General features: G+C 41.1%; 1 protein-coding gene and 1 pseudogene across 9 annotated transcripts in view; both read right to left on the bottom strand.

Moving 5' to 3' along the window:
- The window catches only part of OSBPL9 (oxysterol binding protein like 9), a 222,440-nt gene that overhangs the window by 133,536 nt on the left and 64,808 nt on the right, over nucleotides 1–24,096 (bottom strand). For 6 of the 9 annotated variants that reach the window (XM_053576467.1, XM_053576470.1, XM_053576466.1 and 3 more), the window contains exon 3: nucleotides 964–1,042. The exons of 2 other annotated variants lie outside the window; for them this stretch is intronic. In XM_053576467.1, coding sequence (XP_053432442.1) covers nucleotides 964–1,042 — 79 coding nt within the window. Of the gene's footprint in view, nucleotides 1–813; nucleotides 833–963; nucleotides 1,043–24,096 lie in introns of those variants that run through there. One more of the 9 variants, XM_053576477.1, reaches the window with a different exon arrangement.
- LOC128575452 (dnaJ homolog subfamily C member 7-like) lies at nucleotides 6,896–8,287 on the bottom strand (annotated as a pseudogene).

Below are 24,096 nucleotides of genomic sequence, written 5' to 3'. Positions count from 1 at the left end.
CTCACCTGATATATACCTGGTCACTGTCAGACATCATAACCAAAGCATTTTAAAGAAATAAACTTATTTAGTGTTTATCTTGGTATACCTAGCATCTATAACAGTGCATTGTTACTTGTGGTTCAGAAAAAGTGCTAACCTCTCCAAATCTTTTTAATGTCTAAGTTTCTTAGAAAATAGAGATTATTCTAGAAAGGCAAAATAACAAGAACATTAGTACTAAAACTAATAAATATTCCTATAACAGGTGCAAGGTACCTTAGGACAGGATCATTAAAACTGACTTTCATTTGCTGGTTTAGAGTTTTCAAAACAAAATGAAAAGAGAAGGAGCGTCCAGTGCCTTACCCTTTCTACCGGTGAACCATAGCATGCAATGTCGAAACATAGCAGTGGCAGATGGCATTGGTGTTTTTAACCATAAAAAGGGTAATAGGAGAGAAATGATGGCTGAGAGACAGAACAGAAATACAGATGAAATGAATGCAAACTTGTCGTTCTTGAAGCAGAGCAAAACCTTTAAGCCAAAGGCTGCCCCTAGCTTCAATCTGATTTATATTTTGAGTTTTACACAGACAAACAACGCAACCTTCGCCATCAGTCTTTAGACTCTTCATGCAGAGAACCAGAACCACACTCCTCGATAAAGAAGATGAGCAACCTTCTGTAAACACAAGCCAGCAGCAGCAGCAGCCCATTACTCTCTCCCTTCACTGATTTTTATCCTTTAAATTTTTAATCTCCAATTGCAGCCAGATCCACAGTCGTTTCAAATTGATCTGTATCCACTGCAGACACAAATCTCTGCCTAACCTGCAGTACCACTTCATCCAGAACGTTCTTGTGGACTCGTTCATGCAGGATCAGTTGCAAAACCATTCAAGTTATCCAGCAAACAACCCAAAAGAGAAGGAAAGAAGCAGTTGGGACTGTGAAGAGAAAGCATCTCTTCTTTCAGCTCACCCTGGAAATGGAAGGTTTTCTGATCAACAGTTATTGTGAAGGTGCTGTCGTCCTCATCGTCTATACCAATCACAGCTCCCTGTGAAACAAAGAGCAAAATCCCAATAAGGCAAACAATGACATCAGCAATATTCACCACTGCTACAGCCCTGAATACTCAATGCAGCACCGACACTGGAGGCAGGCTGAACACAGACACAGAATCTGAAGCTCCAGTTCCGATACAGGAGGAGAAACTAAAGGAGGGGGGCTGGCCAGACACGCTAGTTCCCTGCATGGGCACTTTCTATGCCCTGTGGAAGGGACAGACATAGAAGCTGAGTCTAGAATCTGTGCTTAAGAGGCAGCCCCTGAACCTTTCTGAGCTTTAGACTGCTCTCTAAAATGGGAGTCAGAAAGGTGAACTTCACCAGGCCCTCTTCATCAGGCTGCTTTTGTGTTATGCTTGTTAGTCTAGAAACTCCAGGGGACGTGTGCTTCAAAACAAGGTCCCCGCCTGTTCTTCCAGCTGCTCCCCTAACCACCTGTACTTCTCTCTGCTACTGCTCTTTTCACACTATACTGATATCTGTTGCTGTATCTGCCTCCTCCCACTGAACCACTGTGAGGTGTTAGAAATCAAGAACTATTTTATTTACTTTGACACATGGCACACCAGTACACATTTAGTATATGTTTTCTCTCCAAATTTAACAGTGGGCTGAAACAGGAAACTGCATTTATAAATTTCGTTTTGGGAAGGTGAATAGTGTAGGTTTAAACCTTTTTTGTTTATATTTATTTATTATTTTTTAGAGATAGGGTCTTGCTCTATTGCCTAAACTGGAGTAAACAGTGATTATAGCTCACTGCAACCTCTACCTCCTAGGCTCAAGCACTCCTTCCACCTCAACCTCCCAAGTAGCAACAACTATGGGCACATGCCACCATATCCAGCTAATTTTTCTTATTTTTTGTAGACAGGCTCTCACTATACTGCCCAGACTGGTCTTGAACTCCCAGCCTCAAGCAATCCTTCCGCCTCAGCCTCCCAAAGGAAAAAGACAGGAAACCATGTCAAGTAGGGAGTCTATTGGCCAGTATCCTTAAAAATAAGTGTCTTAAGTATTGTAAAAAGAAAGCCCAGAGAATATGGGATAGGTCAAACACCCCAGGTTGGGGACAAGAGAAACAGTATGCCACAGACAAAATCAGAGACCTTTACATTGGGGACCAAAAAGACTCAAGGGGACAAAACACCTAATATCCCACAGAAAAAAGGCCGCAAAGGAGGACAACTTCCTTTTCTTTTTTTGAGACAGTCTCAGGCTGTCGCCCTGGGTAGAGTGCTATGGCGTCATAGTTCACAGCAACCTCCAACTCTTGGGCTCAAAGCAATCCTCTTGCCTCCGTTTTTTGTATTTTTAGTAGAGACGGGGTCTCAAACTCATGAGCTCAAGAAACCCACCGGCCTCAGCCTCCCAGAGTGCTAGGATTACAGGCACGAGCCACAGCACCGGCCTAGAGAGGACTACCTCTATCCCAGGTATATTAGGTAACAGAATCAAACACCTATTCATTTCTTCCCAGAGGTATCTGGATGAATCCCAACTCTATCCAAACTCTATCTAGTTGAATTATCTTAATTTTTTCTTCAGTTTCAGATTGGGTGGAAAATTTTATCCCCATTCTCAGTTAAGGAAAAGTATCTCCAGGGAGTATAAATGGCCTGCTCAAGGTCACACAAAGTATGAACAACAGAACCAGGATTTGGTCAACATTGGCACAGTACATGGTCACTACCAAAGATTTCAGACAGACTATGCTACGGTCCATTATTTCACTTCCTAGAAACACAGTCATCAGCATCCTTTCTGATTCACCCATACAAGTTCCAACGTGCTCAGTTTATGGCTGCTGCTGAGAGGACCTCACTGTTTCTGTCTGCATGGATTTTACATTTCTTGACTTCTATGTATCTCAAAACTTTCATCACCAGCCATGTATCTACCACCTATTCCACGAAATCAAATTCAGAACACCTCAGGGTAGAAACAGCTCATCATGGTTAATTTAGTTTTGTGGTTAATGAATTAACCTTCTAACTTATGATGTATCAAATATTCGCTAAGTCATTACTTAACACAAAAGTACATGCTAGATACAGCTCTGGAATATATAACAATAGTCCCTGCAAAGAGGTGAGTATAATAATGCGAGGCAGAAAGTGATCTCTCCCTGGATGAACCTTGAAAACAGTATGCTAAGTGAAAAAAGCTGCTCACTAAGGACCAGAGGTTATATGATTTCATTTATAAGACATGTCTGTAAAGACTGAAAGTAGATTAGTGGTTGTCTGGGGCTCGGGGCAGGGAGAGCAATTGTGGTGAAATGGAGAATGATTGCTAATGGGCACCAGGTTTCTTTACGGAGTGATGAAAACATTCTAAAATTGACTGTGTTGATACTTGAACAACTCCGTTAACATAGTAAACCCATTAATTATATACTCTAAGTGGATAAATTGTATGGCATATGTATACCTCAGCAAAGCTGTTATAACTCATCCCACTCTCAAATACCTGTTCTTTTTTTTTTGTTGTTCTTTTTTGCAGTTTTTGTTAAACCCGCCACCTCCGGCATATGGGGCCAGCGCCCTACCCCTTTGAGCCACAGACGCCACCCAATACCTGTTCTTTCTTTTGAGTCCCTTAATCAAGAACCCAAATGTAAGTTCTCCAGTCACATAGTCAATTCAGATAGAAACCTCCAGGTTCTCCCTCAGTCCATAACCTCAAGCAGCACGCATCCCACCTGTGGTCTATTAAGTTCACCGACTCTTCATCTTCCTGCTACTGCTTTAATTCAGGCCTTCTTTGTTTCTTGTTTGATAATGCAATCTGTCTGCCTTCAGTCTCGCCACCCTCTTATTCACAGTCCTTGCTACTGCCAGAGTAATCTCTCCAAACACAGATTCTTAACAAGACACCCACGTGTTTTAAACTTTCCTTGGCTCTCCATGAACTAATGGATAAAGTCAGCACTGCCATTCAAGGCTATTCAAAATTGCCCAACCAATCTTTCCACGATCATCACCCAGCCTCTTTCCTCCCACCCTCACAAAGACACTGTATGAACTCAGCCTCAACATTTCTTCCACACACTGAAAAAACACCAAGCAATTTCACATTTTTATGTGGCTAGGGGCTAGACAGCACACTGTAACCACTGCAGAAAGTTCTGCTGGATAGCATTGCCATAGACCTCGCATAGTAGGTCTATGGCATATATAGCATAGCAGAGCACTAAGCCATGGTAAATCATTAATACTGCTAGACTAGTTAGTGAACATTTTCAATAAGCAAGATGTCATGCTAAGCGTTTACACAGAGTATCTCATTTGAAAATAACATTATATTGAAATGTAACCTATACCCTACAAGTTCAAGAAACAGAAGCTTCCCTTATAACACTTCGTAATCATTAACCCTACCTCCATCCCATAGTTAAACACTAACTTTAGTTCTAACACTATAAATTGCTTTTGTCTATCTACAAACTTTCTAAAATGGATTCATACCATTTATTTCCCTTTCTGTCTGGCTTCTTTCATGCAATGTAATGTTTCCAAGATTTATCCCTGTCAAGTACACAGCTTGTTCATTTTTATTGCTGTACATACAGCATTTCTCTGTATGGATATCAACAATGTATTTATCAATTCCACTGCATATGTAACATCTATATTGTTTCCAGTTTTATATTAGAATAATGCTGCTATGAACATTTTCATTCATATCTCTTGTTATAGTCCCTCTAGACACAAATCTCGGAATGAATTTGCTAGGTCACAGGATATACACATGTCAGTTATTTTTTTTTTTTTGGCCGGGGCTGGGTTTGAACCCACCACCTCCGGCATATGGGACCGGCGCCCTACTCCTTGAGCCACAGGCACGGCCCACAATTTGGTGATCTCCTTCTTTTTTTTTTTTTTCTTTGCATTTTTTTGGCCAGGGTTGGGTTTGAACCCGCCACCTCTGGCATATGGAACTGGCATCCTACTCCTTTGAGCCACAAGCGCCGTCCACATGTCAGTTTTAGTAGACAATGTCAAATGGTTCTCAAAAGTGATTATGCCAGCTACACTCCCACCAGCAGAATATAAAAGTTTAATTGCTTCACATCTTGAGCTTGTAGGGTATAGGTTACATTTCAATATAATGTTATTTTCAAACTAACACTTTCTTACTTTAGTCATCCTTGACAGGTGAGTAGAGGTATCTTACAGTGGTTTTAATTTCCATTTCCCTAATAACTGATAAGGTTGAGTATCTTTTCATGTTTGTTCGTCATCTGAATATCCTCTTTTGTCACTAGTTCAAGTTTCTTGCCCACTGAAAAGACTGGACTATCTTTTCTTATTAGTTGTAGGATTTCTTTATATATTTTTTATATATGAGTCCTTAACTGGTTATAAATGAGGCAACTATCTTCTTCCACTCTATTCCCTGCTTTTGCACTCTCACAACGGTATCTTTCGATGAAGAGTTCTTAACTTTAATGAGGTACAATGTATTGACTTTACACTTATAGTTGTGCTTTCTATACCTCCTTTAAGAAGTCTTTCCCAGGGCGGCACCTGTGGCTCAAGTGGTAGGGCGCCGGTCCCATATGCCGGAGGTGGTGGGTTCAAACCCAGCCCCGGCCAAAAATAAAAAAATAAATAAGTCTTTCCCAGTCCCCCAAACCATGAAAATATTCCCCTACATTACCTTCTGGAAACTTTTACATTTGGATGTCAGGTAGAGTAAACTCTCCAACTTTTTTTTTCTTGGCCTTTATAAATTATAAATCAACATAACCACCACAGTCATAGCCATCCCTCCCCAGAAGGGCAGGTAGGAGCAAGTCATCATTTCTACTGGGCACTGTTTTTTGGCTGAAAAGGCAGGAATCCAGAGCGGGTATTCTTGGCCCTTTATAAACTTTTGAATCAGCTGGAAAAAATCACACACACACAAACTTGCTAGCACGCTGACTAGGAACAAACTGGATTGCCATTTATTTAGGTCTTCTTTAATTTTAATAATTATAATGTTTTCTGAGTAGAGGTCATGCCCGTTTTTAAAAATATTTATTCCTAAAAAGCTGATGGTTTTAATGTTATTATAAAAGTTCTCTATTTCTGGGCGGTGCCTGTGGCTCAGTGAGTAGGGCGCCGGCCCCACATGCCGAGGGTGGCAGGTTCAAACCCAGCCCCGGCCAAACTGCAACAACAACAACAACAAAAAAAAAAAAAAAAAAAAAAATAGCTGGGCGTTGTGGCGGGTGCCTGTAGTCCCAGCTGCTCTGGAGGCTGAGGCAAGAGAATCATGTAAGCCCAAGAGTTAGAGGTTGCTGTGAGCCGTGTGACGCCACGGCACTCTACCAAGGGCAGTACAGTGAGACTCTGTCTCCACAAAAAAAAAAAAAAAAAAAAAAAAGTTCTCTATTTCTAAAAATTCATTTTCTAATTGCTAGTATAATGAAATATAGTTGATGTTTGTATAGTGGCTTCTATTCGGTAATCTTGCTAAATTCAATTATGAATTCTAGTATCTGTAGAATCTTTTGGATTTTCCATATGATCAATTAAGTAACTTAGAATAACAGTTTTATTTCTTTCCTTTTTCTCTTTTTGTCTTTTTTAAGGAAGTAAAACAGTACAACAAAAATTCACAAGCTGCCTCCCTGTCCACCCCCCGCCCCCGCCTCCCTCCCTTATCCACACAGTCTTTGCACTGACTCCTTCCTGTTCCTTCATCCCTCTGTCACAGACACAGGGTATCCAACCAGAAAATGAAGCTGCTCTGAGTACACAGAGACATGATGAGGGGGGAGATAAACTGTGTATACATTCAAGGTTAAAATGAGTGACTGTATTTTCTGGGTCCTGGGTAGTTGCCCTTCATTAGCCAAACTGAAAAAAGAAATTCCCTAGACCAGATGCTTCAAAGCTGAAATCAACCATATTCAGGCCTTCCTCCTCCAGGTCCAGTCCACTATCATAGCCAGTCTTTTTCTTGGGATCAAGGAAGGTGGTCAAGATCTCTCCAGCTTCCTTGAACTTTTGCTCTTCCTCCTTCCAAGCCTCAGCACTGGCTCCACTGTGCCGATCTGGATGGTGCATTAAGGCCTATTTCCAAAAAGCTTTCTTGATCTCATCCTCAGAGGCATTTCTGTCTGTTCCCAGAATCTAGTAGTAATCTTTCCTGTTACTCATCTGCAGTTCCAATCTAATCTAATCTGTGCATTTTTAAGAGTTGCGTTCTTTTGTTTTCTCTGTCTGATAGACTTTCTTGTAGTCCCACACTGCTTCCTCACACTGTTCTGCGTCCTGTGACACTGAGCTCTCCTCAGCTAGGCTACTATGTGAGTGTTATTGAGCCTCCCTGCATTTGTGCAGTCTTCCTTTGTATCATCTAGTTTCCTAAACTTGGAATTATCTGTACCCCATAACAGCAGAGTTTAGCATTTGTTTTTATATTGTTGGGGGTCTATCCCCAAGGCTTCTGTGTACAGTTCATATGCTAACTTGTAGTTTCCTTCCTTAAATGCTTTATTCACATCTTCTTTCTTTGCTTTAGTTGTATGGGCATTTCTGCAAGCAATGAGAACTTTCTCAAAATCAGGAGCTGTCCCGAGAGCCTGTACAAAAAACTGAACTGCCTTCTCAATATAATCTTCATAACAGAGGCAAAGACCTCGTACATAGAGAACATCCACATTGGTGGAAGCCATTCGGAAAATGTCACTGGTCATTGCTAAACATTATGCTCTGAGGATTTTAAAGGGATTGCAGGCAGGGGCAAATTCCAAGGTTCAGTCCATGTAGAAGACAACCTTCCAAAAATCCTGCTTCTCAAAACCCGTTTCTGCTATTTTTTCATATTCCATGACTGCACTGGCATTTTTGAACTCCTATTATGCCTGAGTATTTTCATGACCCAATTCGAGGGCGCTCTAGAAACTGCGACAAGCTGTCGTGGCATTCCCCCAGAGACAGGTGGCACTTGCCCTCTCGTAGAAGTTTCTCACTGACTGTTTTGCACCTCCAAGAGCTTCCAGAACCTCCCAAGCATCATCAACGTGGCATGGCTGCTGGATCACCGTAACAGCTAGCATTCTTAGGACACGTATCTGTGCCTTTTGTGTAATAGTTATAAGCTTCGCTGTAATCTTTCTTGGCACAGTATGTATTTCCTTGTTCCTTGAAAGACTCTGCTTCTCTCTTCATTTCATCATCTAGCAGCTCTGGCTGGGTTACTGCCATTACCACATGGCACTCTAAGGCAGCCGCCATCTTGCCACTGGGAACAGAGACAGTTTTATTTCTTCTACTTCAAGTCTTAGGTCTTAAATTTATTTGTCTTGCTTTATTCATTGCCTAAGATATCCAACTACAACAAAAGCAGTCATCAGGTAGGAATTCTAAACCTTCCAGCTGTGGCCTCCCTCTTGAAGACTCACTTGAATCTAAACCCATCTCACTTCCTTTCCACTTGTCATCATGTAAAAGGTGCTGGTTCTTCTACCAAGACCATGTTCCAGCTGCTGCTCCACTCACGTTCCATCCTTTCTCCCATTTCCTCAGGTCTCTTCCGTGGCCAGTCTTAAACTTCTCTCTCTCACTAGTGCTCTTACACATACTGAAGTCTTTACCCTCATTAGCAACAACCCTTCTCAATTCCACATCCTTATGTATCAATTGGCAACTGGCCCCCTTTCTGCTTCCCTCCCATTAAGATTATTCAGTTGTCCAAGCCTCTGGCCTATGATTTATATTATCCTTCCACTCCTCGGAAAGTGCTTAATCTCATCAAAAGCTCTTCTTCACCTTCACATAAAGGGACCATTCATATGTCCTAGTTTTCCTGGAACAATCCTGGATTATTCCTGTTTTTCTGGCACAATAATAAATAGATTTCCCTTTTACTTTCAAGAGTGTTATGGTTTAATGGATATGGTCATTCTCTGCCACAGCCCAGCCTTCAAGGCCCTTAGTGATTTGTTCCATTTTTACCTTCTAGTCTCGTCTCTTGTCAAATTTTACACTTGAACATCATGAGGTTTACCAGCCACCCCAAGGCTTCTCCTACCACCTCTTTGCACATGTTCCAACTGCCTGGAACATCTTTCCTCTCCCATTATCTGAGCTTAATTTTTTTACATCTGGTAACACAAAATTCCGTCTGAAAATCCATATATGGAATGGTGTTCTTCACGCATTAAGAAATGTTACTTGTTGTGCTGACCTACCAAAAAAATCAAAAGTTTTATTTTAACTATGCTTTTACAGCCCCTTGTGCAAACATGATAAACATACATATCTTTTAGTGACCGCTCTTTATTCCAAGGTTTCAGACGGTCACCTCTTCAGGATCTGTCAGCACTTGAACTCACCCAAATGTCTGTTGCCCCGGGGGTACACTATCCAGGCTACAGATAGAAAATAACTAAAGCTACATAGTCTTGTCCAACTGGATGAATTTCCTGACTTTCCCCATTATTGCTCTTGTTTCTACACCTACAGACATGAATCAGAGTTCAGACATGAATCAGAGTTCTGGTGCCAAAAGAGAGAAAAATAGTTTTGCTCTAATGGCTTGGAAAAAACATAATTCTAGCTATTTGGGGTCAATCTTCCTTTCCAAGAATAAGAGAAAAGTAGGCTGGTGAACCAGTCCCAAAGATAATAAAGAATGATGACTCCTCTGGGACATGGAGTGCTCACATAGCCCATAAAAGGAATGTAAACAGTGCTAAAAATACAGAGCATGGCTACTCCCATTGTAATTCCACAACCACATACTCTCCATCACTTCTCAAATGACATTAGAAGTCTATCTCACGAGCATATAGCATTTAAATATACTGAGATTTGTTGTTTTTGTTTTTGTTTTTGTTTTTTAATGTATTTTTTTTATTTTTATTTTTTTTTTCTGGTTGCAGTTCAGCCGGGGCCAGGTTTGAACCCACCACCCTCGGTATATGGGACTGGCGCCTTACTGACTGAGCCACAGGCGCCACCCAATATACTGAGATTTGGACAAAACAAGCTATTGTTCTTCTTTAGAGATTAAGAAACTGAGACTCAAAGAGGTAAAAAAAGTTTACCCCAGGTCCAACCACTAAAAGGTAGACAAGCCAAGCATGATGGCTCACACCTGTGATTACCTGCACTTTGGGAGGCCAAGGCAGAAGGATCATTTGAGCCCAGGAGTTCAAGACCAGCCTGGGCAACATAGCAAGATCCCGTCTCTAAAAAATATATATACAGGGCAAGGTGCAGTGGCTCACACATGTAATCCTAGCACTTTGGAAGGCCGAGGCAGCTGGTTTGCCTGAGCTCAGGAGTTCAAGACCAGCCTGAGCAAGAGCAAAACTAGCCAGGCATTGTGGCAGGCACCTGTAGTCTCATCTATTTGGGAGACTGAGGCAAGAGGATCACTGGGGCCCAAGAGTTTGAGATTGCTATGAATATGACACCACAGCATCATTCAAGCCCAGGGCACAGAGTAAGAATCTGTCTCAAAAAAAAAAAAAAAATTACACACACACTAGCCTGGATTGTAGCAGGCACCTGTACTCCTAGCTACTCAGGAGGCTGAGGCAGGAGGATTTCTTAAACCACGGAGTTTAAGGCTCAGTTATGTATGATCACAACACAGCACCACAGCCTGGACAACAGGGCAGGACAACTTTTCTCTAAAACAAATTAATTAATTAAAAATAAATACAGAAATAAATAATTTACAGAGAATGGACATACACACGGTAATAAGTCTAACCAGACATGAACAGGATATATATAGCCTTTTCTTTATTCATGTCTTTCGTTTTTCAATAATGTTTTATAATTTTCTCCTCCAAAGGAATACATTATTATCATTATTATTATTATAAAATATATTCCTAGGTAACTTAAGAGTTCTTGTTACTATTGTGAATAGAATTCTTTTGTAACTTTTTTTCTTTTAGATTTTATTTTATTTATTTATTTATTTGTGTGTGTGTGTGTGTGTGTGTGTGTGTGTGTGTGTGTGTGGTTTTTGGCCGGGGCTGGGTTTGAACGCGCCACCTCCGGCATATGGGTCTGGTGCCCTTCCCCTTTGAGCCACAGGCGCCTGGTTGCGGATGTTATAGAGGAACACTGCTGTTTTTTGAATATTGATCTCATATTCAAAACATTCTAAAGGTTAAGTCATTTGAATGGTATTTTTGTAGATTCTTGTAGAAATTTTTATGTAGACAATCATATCGTCTGCAAATACCAATAATTTTTGCACTTCTCTTCTAATCCTCATGTTTCTTATTCTTTGTTTCTTACCATTTTAGCCAGGACCATCAGTATAGTTTCCTTAGAAACACCACCTACAAATACCAATTTTGATTCTCCTTCCCAAGCCTTGTAATTTTTGTGTTTTTTCTTTTCTTTCAGCATTCACTACGACCTCCAGAGTATAACATCATAAAGCAGCAGCAAAAGCAGGCACCTTCATCTTGTTGATTTTAAAGAGAATATTTATACTGTTTCACCATTAAGCACACTGTAGCCGTTCACCAAATATGTATAGAATGGTTAAGAATGCTCTTTTCTGGCCGGCTCACACCTGTAATCCCAGCAGGGACGCTGAGGTGGGAGGATTGCTTGAGCTCAGTAGCTCAAGACTAACCTGAAAAAGAACAAGACCCTGTCTCTACTGAAAGAGGGGGAGAGAGAGGTAAAGAGAGAAAGAGGAAAGGAAAGGGAAAGGGAAGGGAAAGGAAGAAAGGAAAGAAAGAAAGAAAAGATTAGCTAGGACTGTGGCAGGCACCTGTAGTCCGAGCTACTGAGGAGGCTGAGGCAGAAGGATCGCTTGAGCTCAGGAGTCTGAGGTTGCTGTAAGCTAGACTCATGCCATGGCTGTAGACTGAGACTCGGTCTCAAAAAAAAATAAAAAAAGAAGAATGTTATTTTCTTTTCCTTTTTTCTCTTTCAACCCCTTGGTCAATTTATAAGGAATGTTCTTTTTCACTCTCAACTTGCTTAATCTTGAATGCATGTTTTATTTTACTCACTGCTTCTTCCATATTTATTCTGATGGCCATATAGTTTTCTTCTTTCAATCTACTAATATGGTATGATAAAGCGCTTTAATTGATTTTAAAATTAGCATACTATTCTTCTTAGAATAAACTCAATTTGGTCATAATACTTTTTGGTCAGACATCACTATTACTGGACATGGTTTGTTGTATTTTTCTTTTTAAATCTTAGGTGCACTATGAACATTTTTAAATTTAATTTTATTTATTTTTATTAATAATATTATTATTTTGCAGTTTTTGGCCAGGGCTGGGTTTGAACCCACCACCTCCGGCATATGGAGCTGGTGTCCTACTCCTTTGAGCCACAGGCGCTGCCCTGGTTTGTTGTATTTTGTCTAGGGTTTTGACATTTACATTTTTAATAAAGGACTCTGGCCAAAAATTACCTTTCTTATAATATCTTTTGAATGATTTTTTTCATTTAGGTTATATAAGTCTTATAAAATTAGTTGAGGAGTTCTTTCTATTTTTAAATCAGAGGCAGTACCATTACCTGTTCCTAGAAAGTTTAGTGAAACCTGATAGTACTTTGTGAGCAAAATTTTTTTAATTATTAGATATATATTTTTTTTTCTTTTTTTTTTTTTTTTTGAGACAGAGTCTCAAGTTGTCACCCTGGGTAGAGTGCTGTGGCCTCACAGCTCACAGCAACCTCCAACTCTTAGGCTTAAGAGATTCTCTAGCCTCAGCCTCCCAAGTAGTTGGAACTATACGCACCTGCCACAACGCCGGGCTATTTTTGTTGTTATTGTTGTTGTTACAGTTGTCATGGTTGTTTTAGTTGGCCTGGACCAGGTTCAAACCCACCAGCCTCGGTGTATGTGGCCGGTACCCTACCCACTGAGCTACAGGTGCCGCACCTGGATCAATTTCTTTAATTTCTTACAATACTATTCTGGTTTCTTGTTCCTTTTTTTAACTCTGATAATTTATAGTTTTCTAGGAAATTATCCATTTTCAAGAAAATTTTTAAATCTTTTTAAGAGACAGGATCTCACTGTCACCCAGGCTCTGGAATACAGTGGCAGGATCATAGCTCACTGTACCCTCGAACTCCTGGGCTTAATCGATCCTCCCACCTTGACCTCCCAAAGCACTGGGATTACAGGCATGAGCCACCATGAGCCACCAAAACCTAACTCTTTTCCACTCTTAATATTGTTTATTTAAGCCTGTGCTTCCCCCCACCCAGACAATCTTACTAGGGTTTATTTCATTGCTTTTTACATAGAATCACCTTTCAGGTTGATTTTCTCTAATATGTATTTCCCATTTATGTATTCTCTTTGTTCGTTTCCTTTTTCTATTTTCTTCAGTATTACTCTTTATCTAATTTTTAAAATGTAATGCTTAGGGTGGCGCCTATGGCTCAAGCGGCTAAGGAGCCAGCCACATACACCAGAGATGGCGGGTTCAAATCTGACCCAGACCTGCCAAACAATGACAACTACAACCAAAAAATAGCCAGGCATTGTGGCAGGTGCCTATAGTCCCAGCTACTTGGGCGGCTGAGGCAGGAGAATCACTTAAGCCCAAGAGTTGGAGGTTGCTGTGAGCCGTGACACCGTGGCACTCTACCCAGGGCAATAGCTTGAGGCTCTGTCTCAAAAAAAAAAAAATGTAATGCTTAGCTCATTAATTTCAATCTCTTTTTTAATATATTCAATTAAGATTATAAATTATATACTTCTGTAGATGAAGTTTTAACAGGTGGTCTTTTCAATATCATTAAGGTTTAAATAATGCATAATTTTATTTTTGATTTGTACTTTCATGAGTAAATTATTTTTTTAATTCAATTTTTTTTCTTTTGAGACAGAGTTTTACTTTGTTGCCCTCAGTAGAGTTCCATGGTGTTACAGAGTTCACAGCAACCTCAAACTCTTGAGCTTAAGCAATTCTCTTGCCTCAGCCTCCCAAGTAGCTGGGACTACAGGCACCTGCCACAATACCTGGCTATTTTTGGAGACAGGATCTCACTCTGGCTCAGGCTGGTCTCAAACCTGTAACCTCAGGGCAATCCACCTGCCTTGGCCTCCCAGAGTGCTAGGATTACAGGCATGAGCCACCATGAGCCAGACCCCACGTCATGAGTAAATTATTTAGGAGTATGTGTGTTGGGCGGCACCTGTGGCTCAGTGGGAGGGCACTGGCCCCATATACCGAGGGTGGCAGGTTCAAGCCCGGCCCTGGCCAAACTGCCACAAAAAAATAGCCAGGCGTTGTGGCAGGTGTCTGTAGTCCCAGCTACTCAGGAGGCTGAGGCAAGAGAATCACCTAAGCCCAGGACTTGAAGGTTACTATGAGCTGTGTGACACCACGGCATTCTCCTGAGGGTGATAAAGTGAGACAGAGTCTACCAAAAAAACCAAAAGTATGTATGTTAAATAGCTGGTTAGCTACTGTTTTGTTAAGGAATTTCTTATTTATTCCACTGTTGTCAAAGAATGTAGCGTACGTGATACTTGGTCTTTAGCATTCTTTTTCCAAACCAATTCAATTTCTTTTTCTTAGAGTCTTTTTTTTTTTTTTTCTGGTTTTTGGCCGGGGCTGGGTTTGAACCCGCCACCTACGGCATATGGGACCGGCGCCCTACTCCTTGAGCCACAGGCGCCGCCTTCTTAGAGTCTTTTATGTCTAACAAAAGACTGTTTTCCAGCTTTCTTACAGGGAACACCTGCCTGGAATATACTTTACCATCACTTTTTAATTTCATTTTAAATTTGTAATCATAAAATATTATTGCCATTCAGAAAATATAGCACTAACGACATCTATGTACCAATCACAGAGATTAAATAGGTGTTTATATCTTGCCCAGGGCAATGAATTTTCAATGTTAAATTCACAAAGAAGAGACAGAACTTGCAAAAAGGCTCCTGGATTAATAAGAAAGGCCAAAATCCATAGACATAAGATAATTGACAAGATAATTGATAAAATTTCTTTTTTAATTATTTATTTAGAGATAGAGCCTCAAGCTGTCACCCTGGGTAGAGTGCCATAGCATCATAGCTGACAGCAACCTCCAACTCCTGGGCTCAAGTGATTCTCCTGCCTCCGCCTCCCAAGTAGCTGGGACTACAGGCACCCACCACAATGCTCGGCTATTTTTTGGTTGCAGCCATCATTGTTGTATGGCGGGCCCAGGTTGGATTCGAACCCTCCAGCTCAGGTGTATGTGGCTGGCACCTTAGCCACTTGAGCCACAGGCACTGAGCTGATAAAATTTCTTATACAACATAGATCCAAGGAGAAAAAGAAGACATTCTTAAGGTTATAGATTAACCTAAAAATAATACTTTATTGCATCTAGCTGGGTACGGTGGCTCATTCCTGTAATCCTAGCAGTCTAGGAGGCCAAAACAGGAAATCCCTTGATCTCAGTTCAAGACCAGCCTGAGCAAGAAAGAGTGAGACTCTGTCTCTACTAAAAATAGAAAAATTAGCTGGGCATTGTGGTGGGTGCCTATAGTCCCAGCTACTGGGGGAGGCCAAAGCAGGGGAATTGCTTGAGCCTAGGAGTCTGAGATTGCTGTGATAGAGGCTGATGCCGTGCCACTCTAGCCTGGACAACAGAATAAGACACTCTCAGGAAAGAACAAACAAACAAACAATAACAACAAAAAATACTGCATCCACTCTAAGATGTCACTTATTGCAAGATGCATTCCAAATGCCAGGGATGTTAGAATATGAAATAATGAAGTTGTGGTATCAATGAAACGGGACACTAGCAGAAGTCAGTGCTAAAACTATTAATAATCTTTCAGAGTACACTGCTAACTTCTCTCATGATACACTGAAAGGAAAGAGAACAGATAATGTATCCCCTTAGAGATCATAGTCAACACTGATACCTAGCGCAAGAGGTAAATGGAGACAGGGTAAAAGAGAATTACTCTACATCACATGTGAATTAATAATTTTCATCATACATAATACATTTAGCATTAAAACTTCTTAAATTTCTTACATTCATGACTCCTAAGGCCCTACAGAAGCCTTCAGAATCCAAGATTCATCTGTATTAATTATAATAATAACAATTGTTTTGAGAGGTTTTTTTGGAGATAGAGGCTCACTTTGTCACCTTTGGTAGAATGCTATAGCATCACAGCTCACAGCAACCTCAAACTCTCAGGCTCAAGCAATCCTCTTGCCTCAGTTTTTCATTTTTTAGGTGGGACAGGGTCTCACTCTTGCTCATGCAGGTCTTGAACTTGTGAGCTCAAGCAATCCACCCACCTCAGCCTTCCAGAGTACTAGGATTACAGACGTGAGCAATCATTCCTGGCCTAATAATTGTTAATTATTACAATAACTACCATTCACTAAGACCCTAAGTTCCAAATACTGTTTTTCAGTACTTTTTAAAATATATTAATTTGATATTCACAATTCTACAAGTAAAGGGCATGATGCCCATTCCAGAAATAAAGAACATAGAGTTCATAGCTGAATGGCCACAAGGCACGAAGCTAGTAAGTAGCAGAATCCGGATCAGAATTTCATTTCATGTATGCCCTGTTCTTGCCTCTACCCTACATTGCCTCCTTAATGTCACTTCTCCATTTTGCAGATATTATCTAAAAATGTCAAAATTTTGCTTTTGACTAGTATGTAGGGGTGAGGATAAGACCATAGTACTCAACCAACATTCTACTTTTTCATCAAGAAAAGAGCACCATCTAGTGGCACACACTTTGGACCCAATATAGTCGAAGGAAGTTTGTGGTTTCTACTTTCCTCCACTGGTTTTACCTCCCTTGCAACAACAGAGCAATGTCTGCATTAACTCTCCTAGTAAACAGGAAGGGAAGCCTGGTAACTTCAGGGACTGAACAATGTTGTGGAATGAGACAGAACAAAGTTCATTCCCAGATTCACCATTTCTCTATGACCCTTGGTAAGTTACTAAAAGAAGTCTGGCCCTCAGTCTCCTCATCTATAAAATGAAATACATCATTTACCTGACATGAAAATCATCTAGCACAATGCCCCATCTGAGCTTCCTCCCATGGTTCCTTTCCTCATTCCCCTTTTATGTATCCGATACCACATGGGTGTTTTGCTTTGATTTTTAGAAAACATATCCCATTGACTTACACTGTGTTTAAGAAAAATAACTCCCATAGATCTTTTGCATGTTAACCATATTAAAGGTATATTTCCCAACATTTATTGATTATTTTTACAAATACATAAAATTAACCATAAGCATTTTTGAGTACCTATTTATTATGTGCCAGGCAACTATGGCAGTGGACAGGGGCTTACTGTCAAGTAAGGAGGACAGACGAGTTAACATGTAATACAGTGCAACACGTACTTTCATGACTGTAACTAGTAAACACAGAAAGGTAGAGGAAGGGAGAAACCAAACCTGTTAGAAGGATGTGAATCTGAAAGGTTTCACAGAAGGGGTTACTTTTTTTTTTTTGAGACAGAACCTCAAGCTGCAACCTTGGGTAGAGTGCTGTGGTATCGCAGCTCACAGCAACCTCCAACTTCTGGGCTCAAACGATTCTCCTGCCTCCGCCTCCCAAGTAGCTGGGTCTACAGGCGCCTGCCACAACGCCTGGCTATTTTTTGGTTGCAACCATCATTGTTGTTTGGCAGGCCCAGGCTAGATTCGAACCCACTACCTCAGGGTTGTGGGTGGCGCCTTAGCCACTTGAGCCACAGGCGCTGAGCCAGAAGGGGCTACATTTTAACTGTCATTGGATAGAAGACATAGAACTTTCATGACATAAGAAAAATAAGACAGAAGCAATGAGGAATGAAGAAACACGGTGAGGAAACAGGCAGACGTATAGTGTGACTAGATGGGATAGGTGAGGAAGGGGTAAACTCAGTGGTACAGTCAATGATAGCTCATTAAGCAGCTTGGTGACTCACACCTGTAATCCTAGCACTCTTGGAGGCCACAGCCAGTGGACTGCTTGAGCTCAGGAGTTCAAGACCAATGTGTACAAAAGCAACACCCTCTCTCTATTAAAAACAGAAAAACTAGTGGCTCAAGCCTGCAATCCTAGCACTCTGGGAGGCCAAGGAGGGTGGATTGCTTCAGCTCACAGGTTCGAGACCAGCCTGAGCAAGAGCAAGACCTCATCTCTAAAAGTAGCCAGGCATTGTGGCAGGCACCAGTAGTCCCAGCTACTCAAGAGGCTGAGGCAAGATGATCACTTGAGCCCAAGAGTTAAAGGTTGTTGTGAGCTATGACACCATGGCACTCTACCAACTGTGACCAAGTGAGACTCTGTCTCAAAAAACAAAAAATAAATTAAAAAACGTAAAGGTTCCAGAATACTACTCTATAACAGGACTTAGAGCCTATATTAAAAGGTGGGACTTAGAGCCTGTATTATAAACAAACTCTGCAGATGATTTTAGGAATAGAAAGACTTCTTGAAAATACCACAAAGCCTTTTAAAACAAATGCACACTATTAATAATTTATGATTATATGTCAGGTACCTAATCCTCACAAAATTCTGCAAGAAGGGCAATCCCTACCTGACAGATAAGAAAACTCTCAAGTTCAAGAAGTTTATAAATAGCTTTTCTCTTCCAGTCAATAAAGCAAAAGGTAAAAATGGAATTCAAACACAGGTATATTTGGTTCTTCTTTCTCACACTGTGTGATAGGCAGAATTCTAATGACCCCTGCCCTTATATTAACATAACCCCCTACCCCCTTTAACTGTGGGTGGAAATCTGATGAAATGTCACTGGGATGATTATGTAACATTCAATGGCAAAAGGGAGATTAGCTGATGACCTAATCTACTCCCTTGAAGCCTTTTAGGTCAGAGATTCAGAACACTACAAGGACTCAATGCACCTTGCTGCCCCAAAGGTGGACGAGACCACAAGGCCAAGAATTCACGCAGCCTTTAGAAGTTGAGAGCAAACCACAACTGACACCCAATTTAAAAAAAAAAAAAAAAAAAGAAGGGGCGGCGCCTGTGGCTCAGTGGGTAAGGCGCCGGCCCCATATACTGAGGGTGGCGGGTTCAAACCCAGCCCCAGCGGAACTGCAACCAAAAAATAGCCGGGCGTTGTGGCGGGCGCCTGTAGTCCCAGCTACTCGGGAGGCTGAGGCAAGAGAATCGCTTAAGCCCAGGAGTTGGAGGTTGCTGTGAGCTGTGTGAGGCCACGGCACTCTACCGAGGGCCATAAAGTGAGACTCTGTCTCTACAAAAAAAAAAAAGAAATTGAATTCTGCCAACAATCCAAATGAACCTCGAAGAGGATCATTCCTCAGACCCACCAGCCCAGTCCAACCAGCTTTTAGATTTCAGACGTGTGATACCCTAGGCATAGAACCTAATTGAGATGTCTGACCCATAAACAGTGAGATAATAAATGGATGTTTTTGCATATGTGGTAAAACACACTAATATAAAATTTACCATTTTAACCATTTTTAAGTATATAGTCCAGTGGCATCAAATATATTTGCATTTTTTGCAATTATCATCGCCATGACAGAACATTTTCATCTTTCCAAAATGAAACTCCATGCCCATTAAATACTAAGGCCCCCTTCCCCCCACTCCTACTCTCTGGAAACCACCATTCTACTTTCTGTCTCTAGAATATAACTACCCTACATATCACTGGAATCATATACTATTTTTTTGTGACTGGCTTATTCCACTTGGCAAAATGTCCTCAAGATTCATCCATGTTGTAGCATGTGTTAGAAGTACCTTTCTTGTTGAAGGAGAATATTATTTCATTGTATATATGTACCACATTTTGTTATCCATTCATCTATGGATGGATACTTGGAGTCCTTCCACCTCTTGGCTACTGTGAATAAGCCTTTAAACGTGGATATACAAATATCTGTTTGAATCCTTGCTTATAATTCTTTTGAAAAAAATATATATAAATATTACACTCACATATATAATATATACACTCATTTATATATTAACATGTACACTCATATATATATAAAGCCAATTCATTATCTTGAAAAATTGGATAAGTAAAAGAAAACAATCAAGGCTCAGCGCCTGTGGCTCAAGTGGCTAAGGCACCAACCACATACAGCTGAGCTAGAGGGTTCAAATCCAGCCCAGTGGGCAGCGCCTGTGTCTCAAAGGAGTAGGGCGCTGGCCCCATATGCCAGAGATGGTGGGTGCAAACCCAGCCCCAGCCAAAAAATAAATAAAAATAAAATAAAATCCAACCCAGGCCCGCCAAACAATAATGATGGCTGCAACCAAAAAATAGCCAGGTGTTGTGGTTGGCACCTATAGTCCTAGCTACTTGGGAGACAGAGGCAAGAGAATCACTTGAGCCCAGGAGGTTGCTGTGAGCTGTGATGCCATAGCACTCTACCCAGGGCGATAGCTTGAGGCTCTGTCTCAAAAACAAAACAAAACAAAAACAATCAAGAAATCATCCTGCTTATTTTTGGTTACTGGGTAACCAAATAATAGACGAAGAAAATTGTCTCCTTATAAAATTATTTCTAATAAAAATTAAAACAAAATGATAGACTTGAACAGGGCAAAAAACTAGACATTATGTGCTTCCTACTAAAAAAAAAAATACACCACCACCTACAGTCTTACCAAAAGGATCAAACCTTTTGATCCAGTCTCTGGATCCAACAGCACCAATTTGCAACAAAAATCAGAGGACGGAGGAAAATACTGAATTGTACCAGTGTGAAATCAGTAAAACCTATACTATGGCAAACTCATAGAGGTCAAAGGGTCTTGATTCCTCATTAAATATATTATAAACAAAAGACATAAAGCTAAAAAAAAAGTAGGCAAGATACAAAATACAGAATTCAGGGATGCACATTTGGGTGATGAAATTACGAAGAAATGCAGGAAGGCTGGGTGCAGTGGCTCACGCCTATAATCCTAGCACTTTCAGACACCCAGGCAGGTAGATTTCTTTTTTTTTTATTATTGTTGGGGATTCATTGAGGGTACAAGAAACCAGGTTACACTATTGCATTTGTTAGGTAAAGTTCCTCTTACAATCGTGTCTTGTCCCCAAAAAGGTGTGGCACACACCAAGGTCCCACCCCACCTTCCCTCTCTCTTCTCTTCCTTTCCTCACCTCTCCCTCCTTCTTTCTCTCTCTGCTTTCCCTTTTCCCCACCCCCACCGTGCCCTTAATTGTGGCAGGTGGATTTCTTGAGCTCAGGAGTTGGAGACAGCCTGAGCAAGATCAAGACTCTGTCTCTACTAAAAACAGAAAAAAACTAGCAGGCATGGTGGTGCACACCTATAGTTCTACCTACTCAGGAGGCTGTAGCAAGAGAACTGCTCAAGCCCAAGAGTTTGAGGTTGCTATGAACTTTGACACCATGGCATTCTACCCAGGGAGTAGAATGAGTGAGACTCTGTCTTAAAAAAAAAAAGAAATGGCCGGGCTCAGTAGCTCATGCTTGTAATCCTAGAACTCTCAGAGGCTGAGGCGGGTGGATTGCCTGAGCTCAGGTTTGAGACCAGCCCAAGCAAGAGTGAGACCCCCAACCCTAAAAAATAAAAAATAAAATAGCCGGGTATTGTAGCGGGCACCTGTAGTCCCAGCTACTTGGGGGGCTGAGGCAAGAGAATCACTTGAACCCAAGAATTTGAGGTTGCTGTGAGCTATGACACTATGGCACTCTACCGAGGGCAACAAGTGAGACTCTGTCTCAAAAAAAAAAAAAAAAGGCCGGGCAAGGTGGCTCACACTTATAATCCTAGCACTATAGGAGGTCAAGGGGTAGAGTGCTTACACTCAGGAATTTGAGACCAGACTGATCAAGAACAAGAGCCCATCTCTAAAAAGTAAACAGTCATGGGCAGCGTCTGTGGCTCAAAAGGGTAGGGCACCAGCCCCATATGCCGGAGATGGCAGGTTCAAACCCAGTCCCGGCCAAAAACTGCAAAAAAAAAAAAAAAGGTAACCAGGCATTGTGGCAGACACCTGTGGTCCCAGCTACTCAGGTTGCTGAAGCAACATGATAGCTTGAGCCCAAGAGTTTGAGGTTGCTGTGAGCTGTGACGCCATAGCACCCTGCTGAGGGTGACAAAATGAGACTCTGTCTGGCTTGGGGGAAGAAATGCCAGAAATAATTATATAACAGAGGGCAGTGCCTGTGGCTCAGTGAATAGGGCGCCGGGCCCATATGCCGAGGGTGGCGGGTTCAAACCCAGCCCCGGCCAAACTGCAACAAAAAAATAGCCGGGCGTTATGGCGGGCGCCTGTAGTCCCAGCTGCTCTGGAGGCTGAGGCAAGAGAATCCTGTAAGCCCAAGAGTTAGAGGTTGCTGTGAGCCGTGTGACGCCACAGCACTCTACCCGAGGGCGGTACAGTGAGACTCTGTCTCTACAAAAAAAAATAATAATAATAATAATAATTATATAACAGAAATGATTACTTGTAATTTAATTGGAGCATATGGAGAGGCTTCGGGGCAGCTGCCAAAACTCTATTCCTTAACCGTGTGGTAGTTACAAGAGTAAATAATTAATTAAGCTGTATTTAAAGGCCAAAAAAAAAAAATAGACAAAAGCAGTACATTACAGTGAGAGAGTGGCCCAAATCCAGATTGAATCCAACTGTGCTGTCTCAATATAGCTCTGCTAAAGTTTCACTATTGAACCTATCTCAAGCCAAAAAAGCAGTTAATACCAGACTGAGTGGTGACTGAGGTCAACAACAAGTGCTTAGGAAAATAATGAGACCAAACAGACAAAAAAGAAACCAAAGGAAAAAACGTTTTTATTAACTATGACAAGATGAATTTTTACAAAATCTTTATGCTACCACACATATACTATCTGCTCAAAACAACCCTACTCATTTCCATCCCACGAAGTTGCCTTGCTTACTCTTATCTCAGTGCCAGAATTTTCCCATTATTATTTCCCAATTCTACCATTGCTAATAAAGGCAATGATATGTTTACCAAATATATTCACATCTTCAAAAGTAAGGATGCAGACTTGGCGCCAACCACACAACACCGAGAGTGGTGGGTTTGAACCCGGCCCGAGCCCGCTAAAAAACAACGATGACAACTGCAACAAAAAATAGCCGGGCATTGTGGCGGGTGCCTGTAGTCCCAGCTACTTGGGAGGCTGAGGCAAGAGAATCGCTTGAGCCTAAGAGTTGGAGGTTGGCTGTGAGCTGTGACAGCACAGCACTCTACTGAGGGTAACAAAGTGAGACTCTGTCTCATTAAAAAAAAAAAAAGGTGGCAGAAAGGAAACAACAGGGTCCTGAAAAAGAAAAGGTTCCTAGGCCAACCCTTCCTTGGATACAATGAAGTGTTAAAAACTGTGTTCCCAGCTATGGGTTCTTTCTCCCTTTACCCATTTGGACAATGTGGAAGCTGAATGAGCAATTAAAAGCAGCCTGAAGCTACAGGCCTGCAGTGCCCTCAAAAGCCAGCCCTGAAGTGCAGCTATTCTGAACTGAGATATGCCCTTATTTCGAGAGACACGCAGGATTTGGGAGACTTATTACTAACAGTTTTTTATTGATTTTAAGTTAAAATAATATTTTAGATATATTGGCCTAGACAAAACATTAATTTTGCCTGTTTCTCTTGACTTTTTAAATGTGGCCACTAAAAATTTTAAATTATATACAAGGCTCAGGCCAGGCACAGTGGCTCCTGCCTGTAGCACTCTGGGAGGCCAAGGTGGGTGGATTGCTTGAGCTCAAGAATTCAAGACCAGCCTGAGCAAGAGTAAGACTCCATCTCTACTAAAAATAAACAAGCAAAAATATATATATATGGGGAGGCTCAGATTATATTTCTAGTAGACAGTACTGCTATAATATATGTATATATCATTATTAAATAATGTTAAGCAAGAAAAACAAATCAGCTAATAGTAGAAATTTTTCAGTTTTTTTTTTACTGTAATTGTACCACCAACATGTTAATTCATTTAACTTCCAGCCATTATACCTGTCTGCAAAACTGAGGCTAAAAAATACCAGTGCAGGTGGGCGGCACCTGTGTCTCAAAGGAGTAGGGTG

This window comes from Nycticebus coucang, chromosome 22, assembly GCF_027406575.1.
Source record: "Nycticebus coucang isolate mNycCou1 chromosome 22, mNycCou1.pri, whole genome shotgun sequence".
NCBI classification, from domain to species: domain Eukaryota; kingdom Metazoa; phylum Chordata; class Mammalia; order Primates; family Lorisidae; genus Nycticebus; species Nycticebus coucang.
Note: the sequence above shows the minus strand (reverse complement) of the source record. Positions and strands in the feature narration are given on the sequence as shown.